The sequence below is a fragment of the Xiphophorus hellerii genome, chromosome 17, assembly GCF_003331165.1.
Source record: "Xiphophorus hellerii strain 12219 chromosome 17, Xiphophorus_hellerii-4.1, whole genome shotgun sequence".
Classification (NCBI taxonomy): Eukaryota; Metazoa; Chordata; class Actinopteri; order Cyprinodontiformes; family Poeciliidae; genus Xiphophorus; species Xiphophorus hellerii.
In genome coordinates, this window is record NC_045688.1 from 10,610,373 (window position 1) to 10,635,611 (window position 25,239).

A 25,239-nucleotide genomic window follows, 5' to 3' on the forward strand; every position below is an offset into this window, starting at 1 on the left:
TCTGCCTCATTTTTCCTGTAACTCCATTATTACTAAGGCAGTATGGCCAACTGCCCCAGGGCCCCAGATCCGGTGGGACCCCTGTAAGCCCGGGGTTCACGCTGTGTCAGCCGAGTTTGGTTAATTGTCTGATAGCTAAATCCCTTCCTCTGGCCAAAACAGCAGTTGTCCACCCAAAGATACATTGACGTAGAGAAGCCTTATTTTCTCACATTGAAATTGTGCGCTTCAAATAGAACGACAGCTTTTACTTTTTTATTGTATTTTCATTATAAACATACTTTGATCTTCATTTGTTTGTCTCCTACAATGGGAGATTCACAAGTTTTATGTTAACTCGCTGGCCTGCAAAGGAATAGGCATTAACTCTTAAGGTCTGGTACTCTGCGTCACATAGTAAATTACCAAAACCTTTATTTCATCTCTACACTGATGAAATCTGCAGGCAATAGTTGTAATTTTATGTTAAAAAAAAAAAAAAGTGATATGTGATGAGATAAGAGGAGGGAAAAAAGGCATTTTAAAAAACACCAATTTCACAGAAACCACTGCTTAACTTCCAAGATGTAATTTGTTTCGTAATATTGCCGTTGTCTGCCTTATTTCATACATCTGTTTATTGATGGGGGGAAACATTTGGAGTACTTATTATATGGACATCATGTAGATTACAAATCATGTCTACTTTACTTCTACCTGCCGGTTTTTAGTAATGTGTTGGACGGTACTCGGCCTGGTTTTAGCAGTTTCTGCATCTCCTCAGATCATCCAGTGATTATCCAATAGGAGGATGGAACCAATTTGGTTTGCTAAATCCAGGTGGCAACTTTTTTTCCCCCAAACAGTGTATATTTAAGTCAGTAACTGAGGTCAAAACTGCAAAAATAGCTTAAATTCAAATAATTAGGCTTCATTTTCTGAAGCAATAACGCCTGTTAAACCAGGAAATATGACTAAAAGCCATAAATAAATAAGATTAAGACAGTTTTTAAAAACAGATCCTACATGAATAACACATGAAGCAATCAGACAAGAAGCATGGAGTTCAGAACTAAGCAGCAGTTTATTGATTTTTGATCATTTTGATATTTACATAACTCTTTTCAATATGACGTTTTTTAAAGATATATAACTTAACCATAAAAGAAAAACTGGAGAATCTCTGTGAAATAGAAAAATATAACAGGTAGAGAATACAAAATTGTAACATCTAGAGTCACGGGGGTTAAATAGAGGATCTATTTAACATTTTGAACAATCTGCTGGATCACTAGCGGAGCAAGTCAGCGTCGGGCCGGGGGCCGGGCTAATCACCGGGCCCTTTATACCCAAATAATAAAGCTCATGATAATTTAACTTTCCAACACAGACATGCCCGCAACAATGGAGCTTCCAAGTTTCCCACACCACAGAGAGCGACAGTCATTCTGAAATCCATCTGACATGAAGTACAACAAACCAAGAGAACAACAGAAACATCAGGTCACTAATGATGAAACAACACAAATTCAAATCAGTTCAGAACCACAGATGGGTTCGGATCATTTTGACACTTTATCAATTTCAACTCAGAGCCTGGAGCAGCTAGCAACTGCTGAAGCTGCGTTTATTGTTGACGCGTTGAGCAGAGCGCCTCGTGCACCTCTGGATCTTTGTGACTCGGCGCGGATCGCGCGGCGCCGCCGTTCTCATAAACTGGACGATCTGGGAGATGCTGTTCCAGGCGACTCCAATGGAAACCTTAACTATAAACGCCATACTGCTGTCTTGGCTCAAAAACGCGCTCAACCCGAACTGTTGAAAGCGACTATAACTCAGCCTACAGTTAACTCACACTTTGTGAACAATGTCAGAGTTGCTACCTATAACTAATCCGGCTCCTTCGCTGGGCTGGCAGTTTTGGCGGGTCCGAATCGCTGCCAACAAAAAGTTCAAGTTCCAGTTCATCTCCAAGACGAGGAACAAAATATGTGTCCAGTTTTTGGCTTGTCCTTGCTCTCTTTTCCCCCCCATCCTTTTCACTTTGCCAGCTCCAGTCATGTTAACTTAGACCACAGAAATGCTCTAGCTAGTTTGCCATCTGTTGCCAAGTGACTGATGATGACGTTGGTGGACGGCTGGTGACAAAGCTTTACCCAGAATACACTTGGAGACAATAAATTTGTATGTCATAAAGTTAAATGTAAATAAAGCCAGTCATGTAGACAAACATTTTATTCAATATTTTACACCCACTATGTCATTAAAATCAGTCGGTCTGGTAAAGTTTTTAGCAACCATGAGTCAACAATGACTGGCAGCCCACTATGTAATCTACTGGGGCACCACTCTAAATAATACTTTATACACCGTACTCAACAGGAGACCTTCTCCAGCTCTCATCAGAGGTGACATAGGCTTGGATCCCTGAAGTCCTATTCTGCCCCCCTGAAGCTCCGCCCCTGTGCTGGATGTTTCAAGAACAGGACTACACCACAGACCCCACATTTAAACCTTAAAGCCCCGATCATGCTGTCCACGTAAACATTGGTGCATCTGTCATTGTACATTAGGTACAACATGTGCGCACGTTCAGAACCCGCTGCACAATAATCACTTGTATCATGGCGGCGAAGCGACGCAACAACTCGTCAAACTCTTGAAGTTCCCCGCGAGAGCAAACATTCGATTTAACTTGTCAAACGAACCGAGACGTTGTGAAAAGCATTTATCCGTAATTACTTTGCGTCCGTTCTCGTCTGGCTGATTCTGTGCCTTGAAATATCCCCGGGCCACGGCGTTTCTCAAATAGCTTTTAAGACCTCGTGATGGCTGTTTCCATAATGGCTCCATCATCTCATTTGCGGGCTGCTCTCTTATTGCGAAGCGCCTCGGATGGCACAACAGAAGCCAATTATTGGCGACGTCTTTAAGCTTGAATCGGAAGGAGGTGGGGGGGAAAAAAATATATATATATATATATATATATATATATATATATATATATATACACATTCATGCGACGATGGTTTACTTTGTTATGTTTCAATGCAACACAAATCTCTTTTTCCATTCAGAAGTTATTGTTGTCAAATGGAAACAAAAAAAGCATGAAAATAATGAGGAGATTTTGCCTTTTTTCTGCTGAGCCGATCTTTTGTTAAAAGCCAATGCTTGGTAGCGATTAATTGGGAGTCCAAATACAAAAAAAAAAAAAAACACATTAGCATGCACACACAGTCTATTGCCTGGTACTCTGCACATATAAGACGTCAGTCCACTGTAAAAATAGCCTGACGTGGCACGTCGACATCCCCCCCATCCCCCCTTCTCAGCTAAGCACGCCATTATTTAAAACGTTCCTTGCGTTGCAGTCTCCAGCTGAGACTTTTGCAGCGACAAGAACAATCACCTTCAGTCGCCGAACAATTACAGAAAGGTCCAACTACAGTGGGAATGTCTTCGACCTTAAAAACAAGCGAAAGGTGGCCCTTTTCCGCGCCGTTACGCATTCACAGCACAAGTGTGAGGGTCTTTACAAAAGGCTCATGTTGGATTTCCAGCTTGTCAAATGGAGTAATTGGAGGAAGAAAAAAAAGCTGAGGTTGTTTATCACTCTGAAAGAAACTGCAAAGAAATTTCAATCTCGTGGATGAGTAGAAAAGATTTATGGCTGCACAAATTAAAAGCGCTCTGAAACAACAGAGCTGCCTCGGATGAATACTGATTCAGAGCTGAGAAGTGTTGCGCTCTGATGTGTGCACTCCTGACACTTTAACGCTCAAATAAAGCAGCAAGCACAGTGAAAAATATCCACATTTATAAGGACTGTAGCAACCAATAATGTATAATTGGCCAGTAACATAATCATTTGGTTATTTTTAAACAAGCCATTAACATAATAACTTGCTAATTTTGTAACAGGTTATGAGATTGTTGGCTGGTTACTTTTTGTTTTTAAAAAATTAAAAAAAATCCCTTAAAAATGAAACAACTTTAAACATTAATGCAAAAATATAGACATAGGCCTGAACATCTGGGATATAAAAGATATTTTTGTTCATCAAAACTTGCGTCTTTGATTTATGAGTTATCATTTCACCCGTCAATGGTGGCCAACAATCGAAGCTCTCGCTCAAAGTCTACAACTTTAGATTTCTACAACTGTACATTTAGATTTCTAGCATGTTATACTTAGTGAATTAATTTGCTAAGATTAGTAATATTTTTAATATTTTATTGAGAATGACCGTACTTGCAGACGTTACTATTTATTAAGTACCCAATCTGGTAATAACTTATGTTATTGGCAAGTTTTTATAGTATAGTCGCAATAAAAATAACTTTTGGCTTGAATTAAGTTACCTGCTGTGGTTTCATTACAAGAATGAACTACAGATGATCAAAAGAAGCCCGGAGATATTAAAAAGTTGTGAAACAGCCCTTTAATTTAGCAAATGTTACTATTAGCATCGATAGTGGCTTGTGGTTAGTGGTGTGTGGTTATATCACCTTACAGTGGTTAAAAATATGATGTTTAATAGACTTTATTTTGCTTTACTTTCTTCCCAATCCTGTTTGGTAAATCCCAAAACAGTTAGCATAATGTTTGTAACCACGATAACCACGAAAAGCTCAGAACTGCTTCCTTTCCTACTTCAAAATAAGAGTCTCAAACCAAGACAAAGACTGCTTTAATATATTTTCCGATCTCGTGCAACAATATTTCATCAGATCCCTGCTTACTTCCTGTGAAATCAAAATCCCAACGCACCATTTCACTGAATGCACAATCCGGACACAGAACTCTAAAGAAAGCATTATTTGCATTTCAATCCAGTTTCAGGAAATTATGGGCTTGATTTGATTAATTTTGTGGAACTGGATTCGCTACACACACACACATATAGAACCTTTTTAAGAAAAAAAGTTTTACACATTTCTCATTTTTTCATTCCATTACTTCCCAACAAATCCTATGTTTTGTGTGACAACAAAAAATTAAGTAATTAGTGTTTCACTCAAACTATGTGTATATATGACATTCATCTAACTATTTATTTTCTTGCACTAGCTTTGGTTCAAATAAGACATCTTTATTTTGTCAAACTGTTAAAAATAAAATGAAAAAAAATATATATAGTGGCACTTTTACACATTCAGATCTAAAGTGCTGAAGCTTTTATATATATATATTTATATAAAATAACGACAGTGTATGTATATGAACACAAACTTATAAAACAACCTAATCTCTAGAGATGACATCCATTCAAATTACTCTTACTCGCCTGAATAGTTTGTGTTTGTCGCCACCTGGTGGCTATTTAGTCGACACTGATTGTTCGATTGATTTTATATACTTTTGGTACTCTGCAGGCCTACACGTTCTGGTTTTCACCTCCTACGTATAATTATAAGATGGATGTTTTACTTCATACTTTAAAAACTGAATATAAGGCTACTCTATATCCACTGAATCAATATAAAAGTCTAAACCCATATATAAAAAAACCACCAGATTTGATTTTAAAACACACTGACATCAGGTACAATCAGCAGTCTCCTGGATTTCTGCTAAACACTTTAGATTTGTTTTTTATGGCATTCAGAAGGTACCTTGAGTTCTGCTTTAACATTATATTTCTTCATGTCTGGTTTTGTTTATATGTTCATTCTTTACCAGAGTAAGGCAATCAGATATGGCTAAGGTTATAGCACAGATGTGCATGCTCATGCATCTACCCTTACCCAAGTCTAAACTCCTGAAATTCTCGTCATTTACAGTCAGTCCGAAGCAGCTGCTTTGAGCAAAAAGTAAAGATCTGCTGGTTTGTAGCTGTTTGTTTCCGTTACCTCATTATGCAACAGCACAGGCGGAAATCTCACTCATGCCTCAGAGTTCAGACAAAGGTGTTGTACGTTAGCATGACTTTGGTGTGTCTCCCCGGCCCGGTAAAATGGCTGTTCCTGATGAGGATTCTCGGCTGTCCCGTGAATCTGAAACACCAGGCCACCCAGCTGTCTGCATCGGCCGTGCGGAGTCAGACGTAGATGCCTTCTGGGTTTAGACTGGAGGAGACCCTGCTCTGTAGAGCGCGGAGATCGCTGGGTAATAGCCGCGACGAGCCCAGCCGTTTCAGAGAGCCACACTCCACATCTGTAGACGCAAGAGATGATCAGGAACCCTCAGTCTTCCTTTTGTTCACACAGCTAAAACCTAAGTTAAAACAGTCACAGACTCCTGCCTCACCGAGTTACAATCTGATGTGTTATTCTGGGTTTGACCACAAGGTGGCACTGAGTTTCTATAGATAAAAACGTCAATAGTGTGTAAACAACACAGGAGCCAAAGAGGTAATGAGCTATGAAATTGAAGTTTCATGAAACTGACTCTTGTCTTAGATTTGTGTGTGTGGGTGTGTGTGTGTGTGTGTGGGGGTGTGTGTGTGGGGGTGTGTGTGTGTGTGTGTGCTTTAAGTTCTTGGGCTGGCGCTCACCGTTGTTGTCTCCTGCAGGTTGAGCGGGCAGCACCGTGACCTTGGTGCCAGTCTGCTGGATGAACTGCTGCAGGTTGACCTGCCGCAGCTCTTTAGTTAGCTGCTCAAGCTCCTGCTCTTTCTCCTGAGATAGAAAACAAAACACCGTGGGAACTAAATAAACCACCAACTTTGTCATTTTTCTTTTTCATAGTAACAATGTCTTTTATCGCAATAAATTTATAATCGTGTTAAAATTTTGATTTATTACGGAATTATTGTTGTCACGATATTGATGTGTAAAATATGATGTTAAAAAAACCCTAAAACTGTCTGTATTATCACGTCTTCTATTATTGTCCAGTTTGTTCTGTAAGGGCATACCAATAAACATCAATACGTTTGAAAATATGACTAAATGCAGCTACTGAGTGTGTCTTAGTGCTACAAATCACATTTCTTTTTTGTGAATGATGTCTTAAATAACTATATTACTAATGGCAACATGTTTTTCAAGACAAGTATTTGTGCTAATAGGGTTTTGAATCTTGTGCCATGCAGTTATAAAGTTTGTGTTATAACTCGTGTTATTCTACAAGAAAACAGGCAAAAGGGGCTAGAATGCATCATTTTTCTAACACTTCATAATTTCTCATAAAATCTTGCCAGGCTATTTTAAAATTGTGGTTACAAATTTGACAAGATCTGAGAGGTGCACGTATGAAATCTGCTCAAAATCCCTCCAGCCGTAACCCAGTTGCGACAGCGGGTTGCCAGAGGGTTAAGCAACCTCTGGGAAGGGATTGCATATTTATTACGCCCCTCTCTAATCAGCCAAAGAATGCTGTTAATACCCCCCGCCCCTTCCTCTTCTTATTACCTCATACTTCTCACATCACAGCAGTCGCAGTCTGTAGAGGAAAATTTCGTTTCATAAGAGGAGGCACAGAAGCAAAAATCCACTGCACATCCCAGCGAGCATCGCTGCCTGCAATTTAAGGAGCTCAGACTTCTACGGTTCCACCTGTTCACAGATCACTGGCTTTGCTCTGCAGCTCCAAAGTTATCTGCCATTTTAATAAAAACTTTCACAACCTTTTCCGGAAACTTTCGAGCCCATTTGGAGCATCTTTTTTTTTTTGGAGGCAAAAAAAACAAAAAACAAGCCCGACAGTTCTGAGGCTGGAGTGCCAAAAAATAACAACAAAAAAAAAAACAAACAGTCTGATTAAAAAGAATAAAATGTGAGCCGACCTGGAGTCTTTTGCCCGACTGGCAAAGCGAGCGCTCCAACGCCTTGCAGCTGCTTTCCAGCCGCGCCGTTTGTTGGCTCTGCACTTCCAGCTCTGCCCTCACTTTCTCCAGCTGGGCCTGCACCTGGAATCAGGAGTTGAAGGAAAGCACTCATCAAAAGTTTGAAGGGGAAGCAAGTAAAGGTTCATGAAAGACTGGTAGCTTGTTAACTTCTACTGGGTAGTTAACGACAAAACAAAAAAACAAAGGAAGCCGAGATTAATAATATGTCATGATAGCAAAAACTCCTGGTTGGAATAAACCTTTCATTTGTCAGTCGTTTAGTTTAAACAGGACATTCCTTTCTCTTTCCAGCTCGGAGTGTGTTTGGAAAAGCAAGGCGAACTGATTTGTACCTCTTCCTCCTTGACCTTCAGGTTGAGCTCAGCCTCCTGCTGCAGTCGCTCCTTCTCTAGGCCTGTCTCCGTACTCTAAATAAAGCAGCAAACATCACTGCAAAGCCTTCACGGAAACAGTAATCTATCTCAGTATGCCTCTCTTGCTTTCTAGATATGCTCCGTCTTGTTCCAACACTGTCTAAAATATGTTTTATTGGGACTTTATGTTTTAAACCAGCCCACAGTAGCGACCCATAATTGCAGGGGTGAAAAGTGCGTAAATAGTTTTCAAATTTTTTTTTTGATAAGTCTCTGAAAAGAATGGTATGCTCTTGCATTTAAAGCTGGACATAGAGAAGTAGCATTCAGTTCCAAAAAACTGCAAAGATGCTGAAACACTAAGTTCCTTTAAATCAAGGCCTAATCTGCAAATTGGATTTCTAACAACATTCATTCATCATTTGCTCCTTTTTTCATAATACAAATACAAAAGTATGCCACATTTTATTAATTAAAAAACCCCCCAAAACATTCATCATTTTTGTTCTACTCCACTACTGTTCTCTACATAGTGCGGGTCTGTAACATAACATCCTGGTAGTGCGATGTGCTGCACCACCAGTTGGAGATGTGGAAGCACAGCTCGGGACTCCTGCTGTTTGCAGGTGCAGTAAAAACGCCGGAATCACGCAGCTCCTCTGTGTCGAAGGGCTCACCTGAATGCGCGCTAAGTACTCAGAAAGCCTGCTTTCGCAGTCGCGCACGCGGCCCCGCAGCTCGACGAGCTGCTGCCGCAGCCGCCGCTCGCTCTCCTGCTCGATGTGGAACTCGTTCTGCCAGAACTCCTCCTCCTCCACCTCGGCGTCGTTCCTCCTCACCTGCTGCTCCAGAAGCAGCAGTTCGTCCTCCACGTTTCCTTCCTGCTAAGTGGAAAAACAATTGGAGTTGTTGCACAATTTTTTCTTCTTCTTTTCTTCACGAAAACACTCAGCTGGCCGGGGTCGGACTGACGTCGCTGGCCTCCTCCCAGTCTCGCAGCTCGGCCTCGCAGCCCTGCAGACGGCTCTCCAGGGCCTGCAGCTTGCCTCGCTGCAGCTGGACCAGCCGGCTGAGCTCCCTGGCCGGACTCCCAGGTACAGATGCCGTCCCACGGCCTCCAACTCTGCTCAGGTTCAGACTGACGCCCTGCTGCTTCGGCTGTTTGGCTGAGAGTAAAAACAAAATGACAAAATAAAAATCACACAAAGTTCATAACTGCTGTAAAAAAAAGAGAAAGAATACCTTCGGTATCTTTACTTTTTCCAAATATTTCCCGCAGTCCTCTGGCTCCCCCGGTGAAGGTCAGAGACTTGCGTTTGGGTTCCCTACGTTTGAGCGAGCCGTCCGTCCCCGCAGGCCGCAGCTTGGCCAGAGGCGGCAGGCTCTGCCGGTAGAGGCCCCGCTCCGGGACCCGAGCCAGCCCTTCAGAGGTCGGCCGCTCGCTGACGGAGGGGCCGGTCCGCTGGAGGATGAGCTGCACGTCGCTGGCATACTGACCCCACTTGTTGAGGGACACCACGGGGTTCTCATGTGGAGCCAAGTGGCGCTCCGTGTCTCGCCATTTCTCGATCAAAGTGTACCTGCCGGTGCGTCCTGGAGGGAAGAAAGGCAAGTCAGAGCATCTGTGCGGTTATTTAGAATGTGCTTTATTACCTTATAATATTTACAACTGGAAGGATGAATAAAAATCAACAAAAATCCTTGAAATTTGTTCCGCAAATAAAAACATGAACATTATAGTTTGTATGTATCCTCCCCTCTTTAGCACATAAAAAAACCAAAAAAAACAAATGTTGACTAAAGTGCTGCATAATTCAGTAAAATAAAGTAAGATAACAATATGAACAAGAAACACGTTTAAAAGTAAGGTTAAAACAAAATGCAAATATACTCCATAAATGAAACTCAAGCTCTGCTTAAGTGAAATCCCAGAGAATCAATAAATAAATAATAAATGAGTCTCAACAGTCTCACTGATCCGTTCCAAAGTTTAGCAGTTGACTTGTGCATAATTTAATCTCAGTACAAATACATGTGAACAAACATAATAAGGAACACAGTAGGACAGAGATAAAGATGCATGAAAGTTTGAAGGAGGAACAATTTTGACAGATTTTGGTCTTGAAGGAAAACAAAATGCAAGAAATTCAGTATAAACTGGTTGTAATTCCAGCAAACGGTGGTTCTGCGTAGTGAGTTAAGAAGGCTGGATATAAATAAACACCACACTTTTACATAAAAGTCCAATAAAATTCTGCTCACTGTAGCTTGTGGCTGAAACGTGAAAAAGGCTTAAGGAGTCTGAGTAGTTTTGTGAGGTAGTGTACATATGAGGCCAGACCAGAGTTTAGATAATAACCGCTGCTGTGGCATCAACAAAATCCAAATAAACTCGGAAAGCCGGGCCTGAAAGTCGAATTTACACCGTGAAAAGAACAAAACTTATTCAATAAATTCTTCCACGGCTCTCCCACGCTCGTGCACCACCAGCGCATTCAAAGCGCTCCACCAGCGTGTCGACTGAAAGAGTTTTTACGGTGGGAAAATTCGACTCAACAAGCAGCGATTGTGAGGGGCTGGAGGCTCAATGGTGTTGCAGTTTTTCATCTGCGTGCGTGTGCGTGTGGGCGTGTGTGTGTACTCTGCATTCTAGTCTGTACACATGTAGATAAGAGCAGAACACTGCCTGTTTCACCTTCAACCCCCATCCTGCACAGTAAGGATCCTTGTAAAAAAAAAAGAAAATAAAAGAAAAAGAGGAGCATTCATCAGTGCAGCCATTCACATCAAAGTGGTCCGGCCGCCCGAACAAAAGGCAAAGAGGACACAAAGGACAGCGAATGCCACACATCTTATTGCTCCGCCACTTTGACAGGCATGTTTGAGCTCTAATGTGTCTAAAGGGTCGGCGAAAACTAATCTGAAAAATAGGTAGCCGCACAAAACTGTTCACATATTGTCTGTTAAAGGCAGCATGCTAACTTATTTCACTGCAGCTCCTTGTCAATAAACCAAGGACTGCTGCAGTATGACTCATCTCATTCTGTAAAGGCTTATTTATGGGGAAAATATTCATGCCCTCCAGTCACCTTTCATCTTTCTGCAATTTATCACCCAGAGTCAGTCTGACAACTTGCCCACCCGATACTAAGCGCATCACAGAAAACAATGCAAATTTATCTTACTCAAAACGTAATCTAAATCACACTTGACTTCCTGTCAAATTGAGAGTGTGCGACACAATACCTCTTATTTGTTTTGTACGCAGCATTGAACTTACCAATCGCTTGTGCCAAAGCAATGACCACTTCCTGGCAGGTGGTGAACTCTGTGACCCCGCACACGATGCGCTGTACACCGTCCACCCAGACTTTCAGCTCCATGACCTTCATCCAGAGGCCCTCATTCCTCCATTCCACCAGGGGGAGCTCTTAGGGTTTATTCTCGCACCCTGTAAGCCAGCAAATGAAAACGACACTTAGAATTATAGCAAATGTTTGTAGAAAGGCGCAATTCAATCAGTGGGAAGAAAGTTTTGAAAGTTAAAATTTGTTTTTATCATCTTGTTTCTGTGGTTTATTACAAGTCAGCTTATAATAGTGTCAGAGTCACTTGTCAGAGTTGGGTAAAGGCTAAAATTTTTAATATCAAACTTTTTCCTAGCTTAAAAAAATGAAAATTTTACGATTAATCAGTCACAAAAAACATAGTGTCGATACTAAAGGTGCCCTACTATCACTTGTATTAATGTAATACTGATATTAAACTACAGGATTTTTGTGTAGTTGACTGCAGAGTGGCTACCAAAGCAGATAGTCAGCCTTACTAATAAACCAGCTAATATGAGCAGAGAGGGTGAAGTTATGATAATTCTAAGGGCCCCTAACCAACAGGGGGCCCTCCACAATTTTTTTTGTTTTTTTGTTCATAGAAATAAAAATAAAAAAAGAGCCCTGTCAATTACAAAATTAATTATATTGTGTTTTCTAAAATTGGTTTTAGCACTAATAATTAAATGTTACCCCTCCCAGACCAAAAAAACACACATCCATATTTGCCCTGACCCCCCCTGGATCTGCATGAAATGGTTCGTTCCTGCTTGACGGTGTTCAGCAGCAGTCAGTGGAAGACAAGAACGACTGTGACAGTTACTGTGCCGCCAAAAAATAAAATAAAATTTATAGCCCAGTTTTTCTCCGAGAGAGGTGGGTAGACTGTGTGAGATTATCAAGCATAGTTAGCTTAGCTACAGACTGTTTGCCTCCATTTCACTAGCATCTAATGAATTAAGGAAAGAAATTACCGACATATTCATATATTGAACTTGTACCTGTACGTTTTACAACACTTAACAACAGATGAGTCAGTCAGCAGCAGCTCTAACCCACCTCCTAACCTGCCCTCTCCTAAGTGAAATTAAAGCTGCAGTATGTAACTTTTATAATTTTTTTTATTTATTTATTTTTCTTGCATATTTGTTAAAACTGTCATTATGTTGTGACAGTATGGTATAGAAATAATCTGTGAAAATTTTATTTCATCTGCCTTCTCCCAGTGCTATCTAGAAACAACTAATCAGAGACAGGAGAGTTTTAGTGCTGTTAATCACAATCTCATGTGGCTGCTCATCCCTATGCTGCAGCTAACGCTAAGCCTGTTGTGAATGCTCAGTCTAGTTAGCATAGCTACCAATGACAGCAGATAAACATTTTTCCTGTAATGATAAGTTGTTTTTCCCACTATTAGCACATTTAGCAGTGAGTGAATGAGGTTGATTGACAGCACTAAGACCCTCCTCCTGGTTCTGATTGGTTGTTTTGGTCAGAATGTTGCATTACTTCAGCCAGTAATAGTGGCTCAGGGAGCAGGTGGAGGAGATTGATTGTTTTCACAGATTATCTGTCTCATAACAAACTGGCACGGCATAATGACAGCTTTAACAAATATGGAGAGAACATATTTTTTATTAAAGTCATATACTGCAGCTTGAAGAAGTCTGGATTGCTTCATGTATATTTTGCATGTTGTCTATGACCGTTGCTCATGGGGAGAGACATTTCAGTAATCTAAAACTAATAGAAAAAGTTTAAGCAACCTACTTGCATACTGTATGCAGACTATTGAATGTAAAATTCATGAGCAGTAAATATTGTGCTAGTATCAGTATTGGACCAAAGAAAGCAAGCCTTTAAAATTGTGACGCTTTTGATGGGTCAAAAAAAATTGTAACAACAGCTGTGTGGGGGGGCCCAATTTAATTTTTTGTCATGGGGCCCTAGATTCCTGGCGGCGCCCCTGAATATGAGTCAGCTGTTGTGCTCCCAGTGTCACACTATGGCGAACAAACTTTCAAATTTAGTGGATTTTGCAATATTTTCTACAAACTACAAAAGATGACTGATTATTAGAACTGTAACAATTAATGACACATTATTTTAGCAGTAGAATAAATACTTACTGTTTTAAGTAAAGTCTTTATCTTCTGAGCAAATACTGCGGAGTGCTCACTGTGCCACAAACTGAACTAAATATTCCACATATTTATAAATCCAAGTCACTTATTGATAATATAGGTGACTTGAAAACAACAACAACAACAACAAAACAACACTTCTGCAACCTAGCTAAAATGCTACATCAACAAGCTATCGTACTATTGGCTCTATGGTAAAATATTTAACTGCCAATAACAAGTCATTAAGATCCAGACATGCTAAAGCTGAGCTAACAATGGATGCAGTTGAGGTGCGAAATCAGTTTGCAAATAGTTCTTGATAATCATTAATCCCTGCTTGTGTAATTTACACAAGTCTGTGTGTGAGTTGGAGACGTTCCCTGTGAGTGATGAAACACTCTAGGAATGTAATGATGCACAACAGCAGCGCTAAGTCTTTCGGCTTTAGCTCCAATAATGTGCACTGACATTTATACATTTAAATCAAATTAAACCTGCGACCTTCACCGCTGCGCCTCGGTACATAAACCTTCCCAATTTTTGTTCTCCCCCTCCCCCTCTGGAAAAAGACGCATAAAGAGATCCTTAAATAAAACCATTCTTTGTCCAACAGCCTTATCCAATTTGAAACAATGAATAAAATTCAACCGTTTTCAGTGCGTTTATTTTCCAGAAGAGAAACAGGCCACATTTGTGGCTCATTTAACAGTTGCTATAGAAATCAGTGTAACTGAAAAATCACAGCGACTAGGAGTTTTTTAAATAAAACCAATAAATTTTTGTTTTCCTGTGGTCTGAATATGACACAGAATATGCTATTCAAGTACAGCAGATTTGTGTTGCTCCTAAAATGTTAGGAAAGGGCCACAAGCACACGGCTACTGTCTTAACTTTTATTTCTAAGTCGGAGATCAAATAAAACCCCTAAGATTGAGATTAGCTGGGCTGGATAAGGAATTAACTTTAAATGCGACCACAAAGTGAGCAGAAGAAAAATGTAGTTAAATGCTTTTGCTTACCACTATAGTCAATACTTGGCATCTTTTGGAACAGATTTTAAAGTTTCAACATAGCGCAATGTAATAAAAATGTCCTGATTGGACATCTGATTAATCAAAAAATGTGAAACAATTAATCTGTTCAGGATAAAGTTTTGCCCTCTCCCTCGGTTTTCCGTGAAATGACTCCAACATGGCGGATGTTGCGCCATTAGCCAAACTTGGGACAATTTAGCAGTCGAGGAAACGCAGTTTACGGACACAAACATGACCCAGAAGTTTATATCTCCATAACTATTTGCTGTACAGATAGCCAAATAACTCAGACAGCTCAGAAAGGAGACATTAAATAAATTTAATCAACCATTAAGATTCAGATACCAGGGGCCAGACCAGGGGCGCCTCATAGGTGGGAAAAGTTATGACAATTCTAAGGGCCCCTGACCAACAGAGGGCCCTCCACAATTTTTTTTTGTTTTGTTTTTTTTTGTCCATAGAAATAAAAAAAAAAATGGAGCTCCCTGTCAATTACAAAACTAGAAAATTTCTGAAGAAATTTAACCGGGGCCTGCCAAACCGTGCCCGTCGGTTTGGGCCCGGCATTGTCATGCTAGAAATTAGCATCAATGCTAAAGAACGCTGCAATGTAATCAATAGCATGTGGAGAATCACAAGAACTTTAAGTAAGGTGGACGTGCACCATTCAGTATGATTTAAAATTTTTGTCAAGGCTTTTATTTTGAAATTTTTGTAAAACTTCATTTCAAAGTGCCAAACTAAATCCATGTGTAACATTGCTTTGGCTGAAAAAGTCAAATAAAGCCAAAAAGAGCAATTACATGATGTAAAAATATTCAAGGCTTTTATTTTGAAATTTTTAGTTAAGCTTCATTTCAAAGGTCCAAACTAATCCCATGTATAACAGTCATTGGGTTAAATCAGTTATATAGTGCTCAACAGAGCAATTACCTGATGTAAAAATTCTCAAGGCTTTTATTTTGAAATTTTCAGTATGCTTCATTTCAAAGGGCCAAACTAATACCATGTGTAACAGTGCTTTGGATGAAAAAGTCATATAAAGCCAAAAAGAGCAATTACATCATGTAAAAATATTCAAGGCTTTTATTTTGAAATTTTCAGTATGCTTAATTTTAAAGTTCCAAACTAATCCCATGTGTAACAGTTACTGAGTTAAATCAGTTATATACAGCCCATAGCAGCAGGTAGTTCTAAAGGCCAGTTCAGTCCTCCTCTGTTTCAACTGAGGGTTCCACTATAGATAGAACTACAGTGATGCGTATTTGTAGTCCAAACCAGCAGCCAATAGCCTCTTGAGTTCCGTTGCTATGGTAAATAATTTTCTCACCAAAGTGTGAACTGTTAGTGAGAGAAGCTGGGGCAGAGAATACTCTGTTTCAGCCAGCCAGTTTAACTGAAAAAAAGCATTGGGAACAAATCCTTTCCGTTCGGGAACCGTAATACATATTCGAAAACCGTTTGAAGCGTATGAGAGGGCTATGTGTCTTCTGCGATAGTCCCGAGATTCATATCTCTACGTCACTCACAGCAATAACAGTGATGAGAGAAAGAAATGGTTTGCCCAGATCTGAAATTGTAGTCAAATACATGGGAGAGAGCCTGAGACAGCCTCAGAAAATCCTGTCGCATGACTTTGCTCTGAAGCACCGTGACAGAAAACCGTACGGTCTAGATAAATTTCGAAAACATTTTACCGGAGCAGACATGCGTATCAATGTCAGGACCGATTTTGATACCAATCGTGCGATATTTGTGGGCGTGATGGCGATTTCAAAAATGATTTGGGTTGAAAAAGTTGTCTTCATTTCTCACTCTAATCACTGAGAGACGCACTCTAGTTTTAGGAAAAATGAGAAACTTTGGGTCGCTTAGAGACAAATTGTGGACAAACCGTAATTGGTATCGACGAGCCGTCTTCACTTTCGAAGAGATCACGGACGTATCTACAAAATGAAATTTGAATGGCATTTCTACGTGAATTCGTGACGACACAGAAAATCCTCAAAAATAGGGTATTTGTAGGATTTTTCCCATTGACTTATAATGGGTTTTTTTTCGTAGTTTTTTGCGAATTATGTCGCCATGTTAACCTCGAATCCCACCAAAAGTAATAGCTCCAATGGCGTGAATTTTCTGCACGTTTTGATACCTCATTTGTAGGTGTGCACACAGCAGTATGAGCCGCATTAACGGTTACGGAAGAAAAATAAAGAATTGGGAGAATAGTAATAGGTTCCTGCCATTGCTTTGCATGGCAGGCCCCAATTAATTATATTGTGTTTAATAAATATAAGCAGTAAATATTGTGCTAGTTATCAGTATTGGACCAAAGAAAGCAAGGCAGTTACAAGTCTTGAAAATTGTGACGCTTTTGATGGGTCAGATAGACTCAAAATATTGTAACAGCAGCTGTGTGGGGGGGGCCCAATTAAATTTTTTATCATGGGGCCCAAGATTCCTGGCAGCGCCCCTGAGCTTAACTCCTAAGATCAAAGCTCTTTGGCCTGCGGCGTATTATAAAGCAGAATCAACAAGCTCATTTCCTTCTAGTTTTTTCCTAAACGACTTTCCAACCACTAGAGAGCCCGGCTATAAGCGAGGACGCGAGCAGCTAAAAAAAAAAAACTCGACGTCGACACTTGTTCTCTGGAAAGCGGTTTCATCTAATGCTCCCGATGAACGGTCGCAAAAGCACCCCTGTGGTTCAGCAATTGTAGCCGTGTAATAGAACCGTTCCAATATTTTTTTTTCATTTGCAGGCGCTCGGTGCTGCAAAAAAATAAAAAAAAATAAAAAAAGAGCGTACGGACACAAAATGAGAGCCATTTCCAAAGTGCTGACACAAGCATCAGCAGCGGGGCGGTCATTACGAAGCTGGCAACGCCTCAACAGCTGCCAGAGCAGCAGAGCAGTTAAAGTGCAGCAGCCTAATGCTTAGTGGTGCAACCTTACTGAGCTGCAGAAACGAGCCCATCAGTTCAGCTCTGATTGTTCAACGCTCATGTCGTTCGACATGGAGTTAAAGGCAGCTTCCATCTTCATCACAGCTGGAATGGGACCACTGTCCCTCCCCGCCGGTAATTTAACTACCACATGTTCTATGTTCTCCCGGTGAGGCGGCATTGTGCTGCACACCCAGCCGCACGGAAAAGTTGTCTACGAGGTAAAAGCAGATCAGATGCCAGTTGTGATCAAATGAAAAGCATTAAATGCAAATGTTTTGCAACTTTTTCATGTTAGAGTCATAAGCTTCAAAGTGTTTCATTGGGATTGTAGTTTGTGGTTTACAAGACTTTCAATATTTTTTTTATAAAATAAAATCAGAAAAGTCTAGCTTGAATTTGTGCTTAGCCTCCTGAGTGAATCCTTTATAGAAATGCTATTGGGAATTTTTAAAAAAATCATTCCTCTTTGCAAAATCAGCTTCAGGTTGTTGTGTGGGGCTAGTTTCCCTTTCAAAACTTGACATACCTCTCTGTGTACATGTGTGAGAGGCATTGGGTCTGGCAAAGAACTACTAGAGTCCTATTCATACTTCTTTTAACTTAGCTGAACACTCAGAAATTTAGTTTTCACTCAAATTTGGGGTGACAACGCATGCAGACTACTCAGAGTAAGAAAAAACAAAAAGAACTGAAAGGTGAGAATAAAGTTGTGTTTTTCAGCAGAATATAGATAGTGTTTTCGGCCACGTTTGAAACGAAACAACGGCTTGTAGGAACATTAGTGTTCCTGCAGGTGAAGATGGCCGACTTGGTCGTAAAAAATGGTGCGTGCAGAGACTCCTAGCGGACCAGTACAGAGGATGACTAGAAGGCGTTGCACTGGAATGTAATGAAAGGGTTAAACGCACACCACACTTTTCAGAACCTTAAAGTTCACGCTTTGATTTTATCAAGACAAAATTTTTAAAAAAAGCTCGACTTGTGTTAATTCTTTGGTGAGAGACTGTTTGACTTTGCTGAATACTGCGACCAACTCTTTGATCTGTGGCTCTGGATTTAAACCGTGTGGCTTTTCCAAGGACACTTTGGCATGCGGAGGAGTCGAGAGATCGGGCTGCCCGCTCTTCAATTAGAGCGCAACCTGCTCGACCATCTGAGCCGCATCTGTCCAAGAAAGCTTAGACCAACAGCAGGACAAACAAAACGAAGCAGATGGCGGATGTTTCAAAATTAGGCCAGGAAACGAGTTGTGACTGCGTCAGCTTAAGGCATCAGACGTCAAGGGTTTCACAAAGTCCAGCTCTGTTTTCGTAGAGCCCCGCCATTTGTGAATTCACACTTTGTAGCATTCACACTTCCTGCTCACATGCTGCACCAATGTGATCATTGTCATGGCAAATCTCCAAATCCCACTCAGCAAATGGCATCTGCCACCAACTTGGGAATGTGATCTGTTATGAAACTACACTTGGATGCACACGTCGCTTTCGCGCGAGCATCGAGGAGAGAATTTAAACTGTGGTACAATCTGCAATAAAAAAAAAAAGAGCCAAACAAAGCAGATAACTAAACTCCTAATCAACGGCATCAACAGTAAAATAATTGGTGTTTTAGTGAGACTGAAATGTGAAAAATAAATGTTGTTTTTTTATTATTATTTATTTTGTTTTGTAAAGAAGGACTAGCAGGAATGCCTTTTCAGGAATAACTTAGTTGAATGATGCGAAGACAGATAATGTTCGTAAAGCTCACTGATACTCAGTGGTAGTCAACTTCAGCAGTCATAACACTAACATATTGATTCCTCACTTATACTTCAGTATTAATATCAATGCTATCTACTATCAGTAGACTACTAACAGTTGAAACCAGAAAAAGACACAAACACGCCTTTTTTTCCTCGCTATCAGAAGTAAAGATTTGACCAAGTTTCTCTTGTTATAGATCAGTTAGAATTACCAAAACTATTTCTATTTGTTAAAAGCCACAATAAAACCTGGGACTCACTGCTTTCTGTTGGGCAAGCAAGCATATTATGCAGAAATATTGAAGCAGCGTCTAAAGACATCAGCCAGGAAGTAAAAGGTCGAGTGCAAATGGGTCGTTCATATGGACAACAACTGTAAGCATGCAGCCAGAGAAAGTGAATTGTTGGTTTCCACAGTGTAAAATAATAGCATGCAGAAGATTTGTTAGCAAAAGAGTTTTTTTTTTTTCCTATCTGTATTGGTAGTTTTGCTGCTGAAGGTTTGAATATTTCCTCATTTCAGAGACGTTTACCTTCATCAATAGTAGCGTTTACACATGTGGACGGAAATAAAAAAAATAAATAAATAAAATAGTCAGTCAATTTCTAAAGTTAGCTTTAGCCATGCAGGACAGAAAACTGCTGCAGGAAGTTATAGATGAATATTGGTGTTTTTGAGGATGTTATATTGACTTTTATAGGTAACTAGATCCAATGATTGCATTTCCTCACACAGCTAGTCGTCTGAGGAAATACAAAGTAAACATGGGCCGGTCCCCAGTATCAGCAACTAGCAATGTTTCAAAACCTTTTGACTTCATAGTTGCAAAAATGTACTGTCATACCTGATGTTTTTCTCCAGCTCACAGTAAAGGAACACCGCCCCACCCCCGCTTGTTGCTGTACTCTGCCGGTAGGCTGCTAAAAATCAAAAAAACTACACTTTCAAATCGCAAAAGCAAACACATAGGACAAGAAACCAAAGGAGTAGCACCTGCCTCAGTTTTTCATTCCTATATCGACACTTTTTCTGTCTAGTTTCTAGTGATTTTTCTCTAGTGTTGCGTATGACTGTTTCATTACATCACAGCACCGCTACTATAGGAGGGAGACAAGAACAAACAAAAGAGAACAACACAAAGCTGAAACTGGGTTTACCATACAAAAAAAAAACATTGTGCAAAATAGTAACATAAATGTGCCCACAGCCCCCCTCCTATGAACCAGTTGCCTTCTTGATGGCAGATGTTCAAATGTTCTGGTCCAAATAAGTAGAACTAAAAGCTCCATAAGCTTTGTTCCTGGATGTCTGTGTGACTGAGTTGTCTGAACAACTTAAGAGACTCACAATGGCTGATGCCAGAAGAAACTAGTTAATAACTCTGGGTTGAAACCCACAGGCTAAAGAGGCTCTGACCTGGAAACCCTAAAGGTCAGGCCGTTAAAGCTGAATTCTGTCCTAAACTGATCCAGCTCCACCACCGATGAAGTCTGTTTCCTAGTGGAAATGAGCTTCGATTTTCTTTCCCCTGCCGGGAACGCGCAGCCCTCCAGTCACTATGGTGACTATTGCTACGCCTCAGCCGCCGGCAACGCAGCAGCTCTGAATTTCCACGATACCGTTTCCATTTTCTCCGTTTATGGCCTCGGCAGCACTTACTTTGATGCTCCCTCTGCCAGCGTGTAAATAAATAAATCATACCGAGCGAGCGTACATAAATTAGCACGCTGCGACGGGGGGGGGGGGGGTTCTATTTTTGGAGCAGCTTCATTGTAAATGCGCGCTCTCATATTTTGGATTCGCTCAGCGGGCTGTGTCCAGACAGTTTTGTCAGAACATGTGGGAGAAGTGCTGTGACCGTTTTAATAAAGTGTCAGAGTCAGCTCTGCATATTTCAGCTCCTCACATCGAGTAAAAATACAAGAATATCATACAGAAAAATTTAAAAAAAAACCTCTAAGTGTTTTTATTTTCAACAGAAAAGAGTTTACAGCTACCACTGTTAGAAATAATCTGATGTATTGGGGTGTACATTTTTATGGCGCCATTTATGATAAACAAACTTTGAGCAGAATACCGATGAGGGTTATGTTTTGCTACATTTAAGACAGCCAAATTTGTCTTTTCAAGCTTGCTTTCCCTCAACACCAGAATTGAGCAGCAACAGGTGGGGGAGGGTCAGTGTTGCATTCCTGTATTCTCCATTCAGCCCAAAAAACCCCCCAAAAAATAACTCTGTGGGATCTACTTAAAAGCACTCTAAAGTAAGTTGGAAGACCAAAATAAAACCTTAATGTGTGGAGAGTCGAGCGAAAAGTTACTTTTTTTTTTTTTTGCATTTCTCTTAAAGATTATTTGTGACCCCAACTGCATACACTGTTTAACATTTAAACTGAAAAAAAGGAAGGAAATAAGACATGCTGCAAAATGTCCACAGGTCAGGACACACCTGTGTCCAAATAGTGAATATGAGGTGGCGGCTCTAATGCCGTCCCCATGTGTCAAGTATTCACTGCCAGCACCCACAAATAGGAATAGCTGTCATCTCTTGGAACAGAGAATCATCCTGATTTTTTTAAGTCGCAAGTCTCCTCCTCTGTGCTATTGATGCAATTTTTCCGCATTTTGTGCTTGAGCGTCGTGCTCACTGCACCCATCCACAAGTATTGTTTTCCAGCATGGCTAGGATAACAACAGAGCAAGAGATTTACAGAACTACAACTTTAGTGAAAACAACTAAATACAGAAAGAAAAAAATAATTATTCAGGGGTGTTTACAAGGTGCACAATTCACTTATGTGCTATTGAAGGGATGTACTTAAGGAAGTAGCCGGTGAGTGTAGGTACCGTGACTAGCATAAAGTGCCACATATCAGAATCAAGAGAGAACATGAAAACAATGTAATGTATTGAGTGTCATTATTCTCATGACATCAGGAAAATTGCCACAAAACGGAAAGTCTGCTGCTATCAGTTCAAACCCCTCAGTCAGGCAGTTTTTGCAGCAGGCGTTTGGTTAGCGACATGAGGAACATTCTGCTGTCTGGCCTGCATACCACAGAGCTAATCTTAGTTGTGACTTCAGTCTGCCTCCCCTGAAGTTTCATTCTCGGGATGCCACAGGAAGGCTGAGCCCAGGAGGAGATGTGGCACACCAAGGCTGGGTTACTTATCAGATTTTCCTCAACCACAGCGAGCGATGCACGAGTCAGTTAACGTTAAAACCTCCCAGGACAGCTAATTGGAGTTCAAATCTGGCTTTAATTGCAAACCTAACACTTCATTTCCTGTTGTCTTGAGCTCCCTGCTCTCTCTGTCTTTCACTTAATTAAAGTTTAACAAACTGAGTGACTGGGGTTGGACTCCTGACCCTTAAATTTTACATTCCAACTAAGCAAAAAGAGAAAAATAAATTCCAAATGGCACAGCAAACATCGGAGAAGCGAGCAGCTCAGAATTATGATGCAATCAGAGGACAGGTTTTTTAGATGGCTGCTGGAGCCCAAAGTGTTTCGGAGTTTGTGAGGGGAAGGGGGGGGGTCTGCCGAACTGAATGGCGCTCAAACAAAAGAGATTGCTGCAATGTGTGCGTGAGCCCACATGGCCAGTGGCATGACTGGACGCAAACAATCCCTCACTATAGCAACCCAGCTCTGGCTTTGTCCAAGCTTTGTGCACGGACGACCGGACTGACTGGAGGGCCTGGACTGGGAAAAGGAGGCCAAACAATCTGCGACAATTACGAAGCAAGCGGTGCTTTCCTGTTGCTTCCTCTTTGTCTCCCTTCAACGAGGGTACGAGAAAGAACGGAGGTGTGAGCAGCAGCGGGGTTTCTCAACTTTAAGATTGGCCAAGGTGGCTGGATTTTTGTCTCCTGCTGCATCTCATGGAGCAACTATGTAATCCCTCCAAAGAAGATCTTAATTACTGACTGTGGAGTAATTCAGCTGATGTATCAGTCCTGTATCATGTTGACGACACGATAGCATTTTCTACTTGTAAAGGGTTACGAAGGCCGACTTCAATGTCTGGACTCCAACTCTGATTTGTCAAACTTGTGGAAATTTAATCCCATTCATCCTGCTTAATCCTTACGGGGCGAAGGGTGTATCCCCAGTGTTCAACTGATGTTGTTGACCTAATTAGGTTTCAGGATTAGCAGATGCTCTAAAACCCGGCGACTGTAATCAGAACTGGCAAATTTTGAGCTTGATCAAGTGGATTAGTGGAAATGTGATCTCACTTTAAAAAAAAAAAAAACAGATAACGAAATAACAAAAGGTTAAACCTAAACCTGACAGCAATTGTGCAGGCAGCCAACTACCCCAACTTAAGCCTACTTTAACCTTACAGTATAAGAAGGAGCTGAAGTTCCTGTTGTTGAGACACTGCAAAGTGACAGACTGTCGTGTTCAGTGCCATACTAGTGCCGCACGGGTAAAATGGCAGCCAGAAACGCTAATGTCAGCAGGTGTTTCCTATGCAAGGAAATTCAATTTGATATGGACCCTTGTTCAGAGACATGATGTCACTTTCCTTGATAGAGTGTCCTGGACTCAGTGGTCCCTTCTCATACAGTAATACACTGATGACTTTGTGCTTTAGAGTTGGCAAGTCGCCTTCTTCCACTGTAGTATCCTGCTCTGACCCTTCAGTGTTACGTCTACTGCAATCTTTAAATTACCTCCGCTCAGCAAGGCTTTCTCTCTCTCTGGTTTAGAGTTTGTTAAAAAAAAATGGCAACAGCTGGAGACCATGACACGACCGCAGGCTTGGACAAATGTGCCTCGGAGGTGCTGAATGAAAAGTTTCAGGAGGTAATCAGCCCGGAAAGTGGCGCATTCATCCGCCGTCAGTCAGCTGTGAAACACAACGCGTGTGATTTTAGCTAGAACGCACATGAGGGCGGCGATTCGGGTGCACCGCGTGAAGTTTACTGGAAAGACGTCACAATCACCACATTGGAGCGATGAAACCGCCACCATGCAACCTCAAAAGTTAAAACTAATCAGATTGATGAAGACAATAAGCCTGTAAGTCTGGCGGCTTAGCTGACCACGTGATGAGAGGAGGGCGGGGAGAGTCTGCTGAAAGACAAAGATTTACTCCAGTAATTCTGTTAAGACTTTTTTCCAATGCAGTAGCTCAAATTGTACAGGCAAAAACAGGATGGATGATTTCTTCCTGAAAAACGTACTTTGGTGTCTGATTGGTAATCTATTACTTAGCTCTGAATTATGTCACCTAACAGCTGAAAGTAAATAAATAACTGGTTTAGGGGGTAATTTTGTCCAAACAGTTATAATTTGCATAACATAACATTTACCTTTATGACTCTCTGCGTTTTAGCTTTGAGAAATATCCAGAAAAGCTCAGTGTTGGGCTTTAAAGATAGCAACTAAGGTGTTGCACATAAGGATGCTTTAAACCTCGGATCAGTAAGTCGTAAAGTTTTCAGCTTCAATTCAAAATATGCAACAACAAAAAATATGATATATGTCCAGTTGTTCACTGGAAATATTTCATTTTGCTTGTTCAAATGTCCAAGCAGGAATCAGCTGTGGTGTGCAAGGTGTAAGCAAACATTGCTGTGGCTAATAATGCTAGAGTTGTAGTTGATTATATAAATCATGATGCCATATATGGATACTGGACATTAGGCTGGCTGTTATTTCATATCATCAAAAGCTAAATGTGATATTTTAAATATGGGATACAAGGTTATTTATATACTATAATCAAAGTTTCCCCCAGGAAATTTGCTAAGCCTGGTGGTTGGGTTACTAGGGCAGTCATTCATCCAGCGGCCCGTCGTGATTTTGAGTTAAATAAAATCTTTAAAGTTGAGAGGAAATTTGAAAATATCGCTTGATAATTCTGTATTATTGAAAGATTGAACACCAACTATAAAGCCTTAAAAAATGCA

General features: G+C 40.7%; 1 protein-coding gene across 6 annotated transcripts in view; it reads right to left on the reverse strand.

Moving 5' to 3' along the window:
- Nucleotides 1-1,044: 1,044 nt before the first annotated feature.
- rassf8b (Ras association domain family member 8b) overlaps nucleotides 1,045-25,239 on the reverse strand; it is a 25,475-nt gene continuing 1,280 nt past the window's right edge. For 2 of the 6 annotated variants that reach the window (XM_032589718.1, XM_032589720.1), the window contains exons 2-9: nucleotides 11,409-11,579; nucleotides 9,371-9,721; nucleotides 9,101-9,294; nucleotides 8,806-9,012; nucleotides 8,108-8,182; nucleotides 7,713-7,835; nucleotides 6,480-6,603; nucleotides 1,049-6,139 (exon numbers count right to left, since the gene is read on the reverse strand). In XM_032589718.1, coding sequence (XP_032445609.1) covers nucleotides 6,024-6,139; nucleotides 6,480-6,603; nucleotides 7,713-7,835; nucleotides 8,108-8,182; nucleotides 8,806-9,012; nucleotides 9,101-9,294; nucleotides 9,371-9,721; nucleotides 11,409-11,520 — 1,302 coding nt within the window. In that variant the 5' untranslated portion in view covers nucleotides 11,521-11,579 and the 3' untranslated portion in view covers nucleotides 1,049-6,023. Of the gene's footprint in view, nucleotides 6,140-6,479; nucleotides 6,604-7,712; nucleotides 7,836-8,107; nucleotides 8,183-8,805; nucleotides 9,013-9,100; nucleotides 9,295-9,370; nucleotides 9,722-11,408; nucleotides 11,580-20,157; nucleotides 20,234-25,239 lie in introns of all 6 variants that reach the window. The other 4 variants (XR_004342697.1, XM_032589719.1, XM_032589723.1 and 1 more) reach the window with 4 other exon arrangements.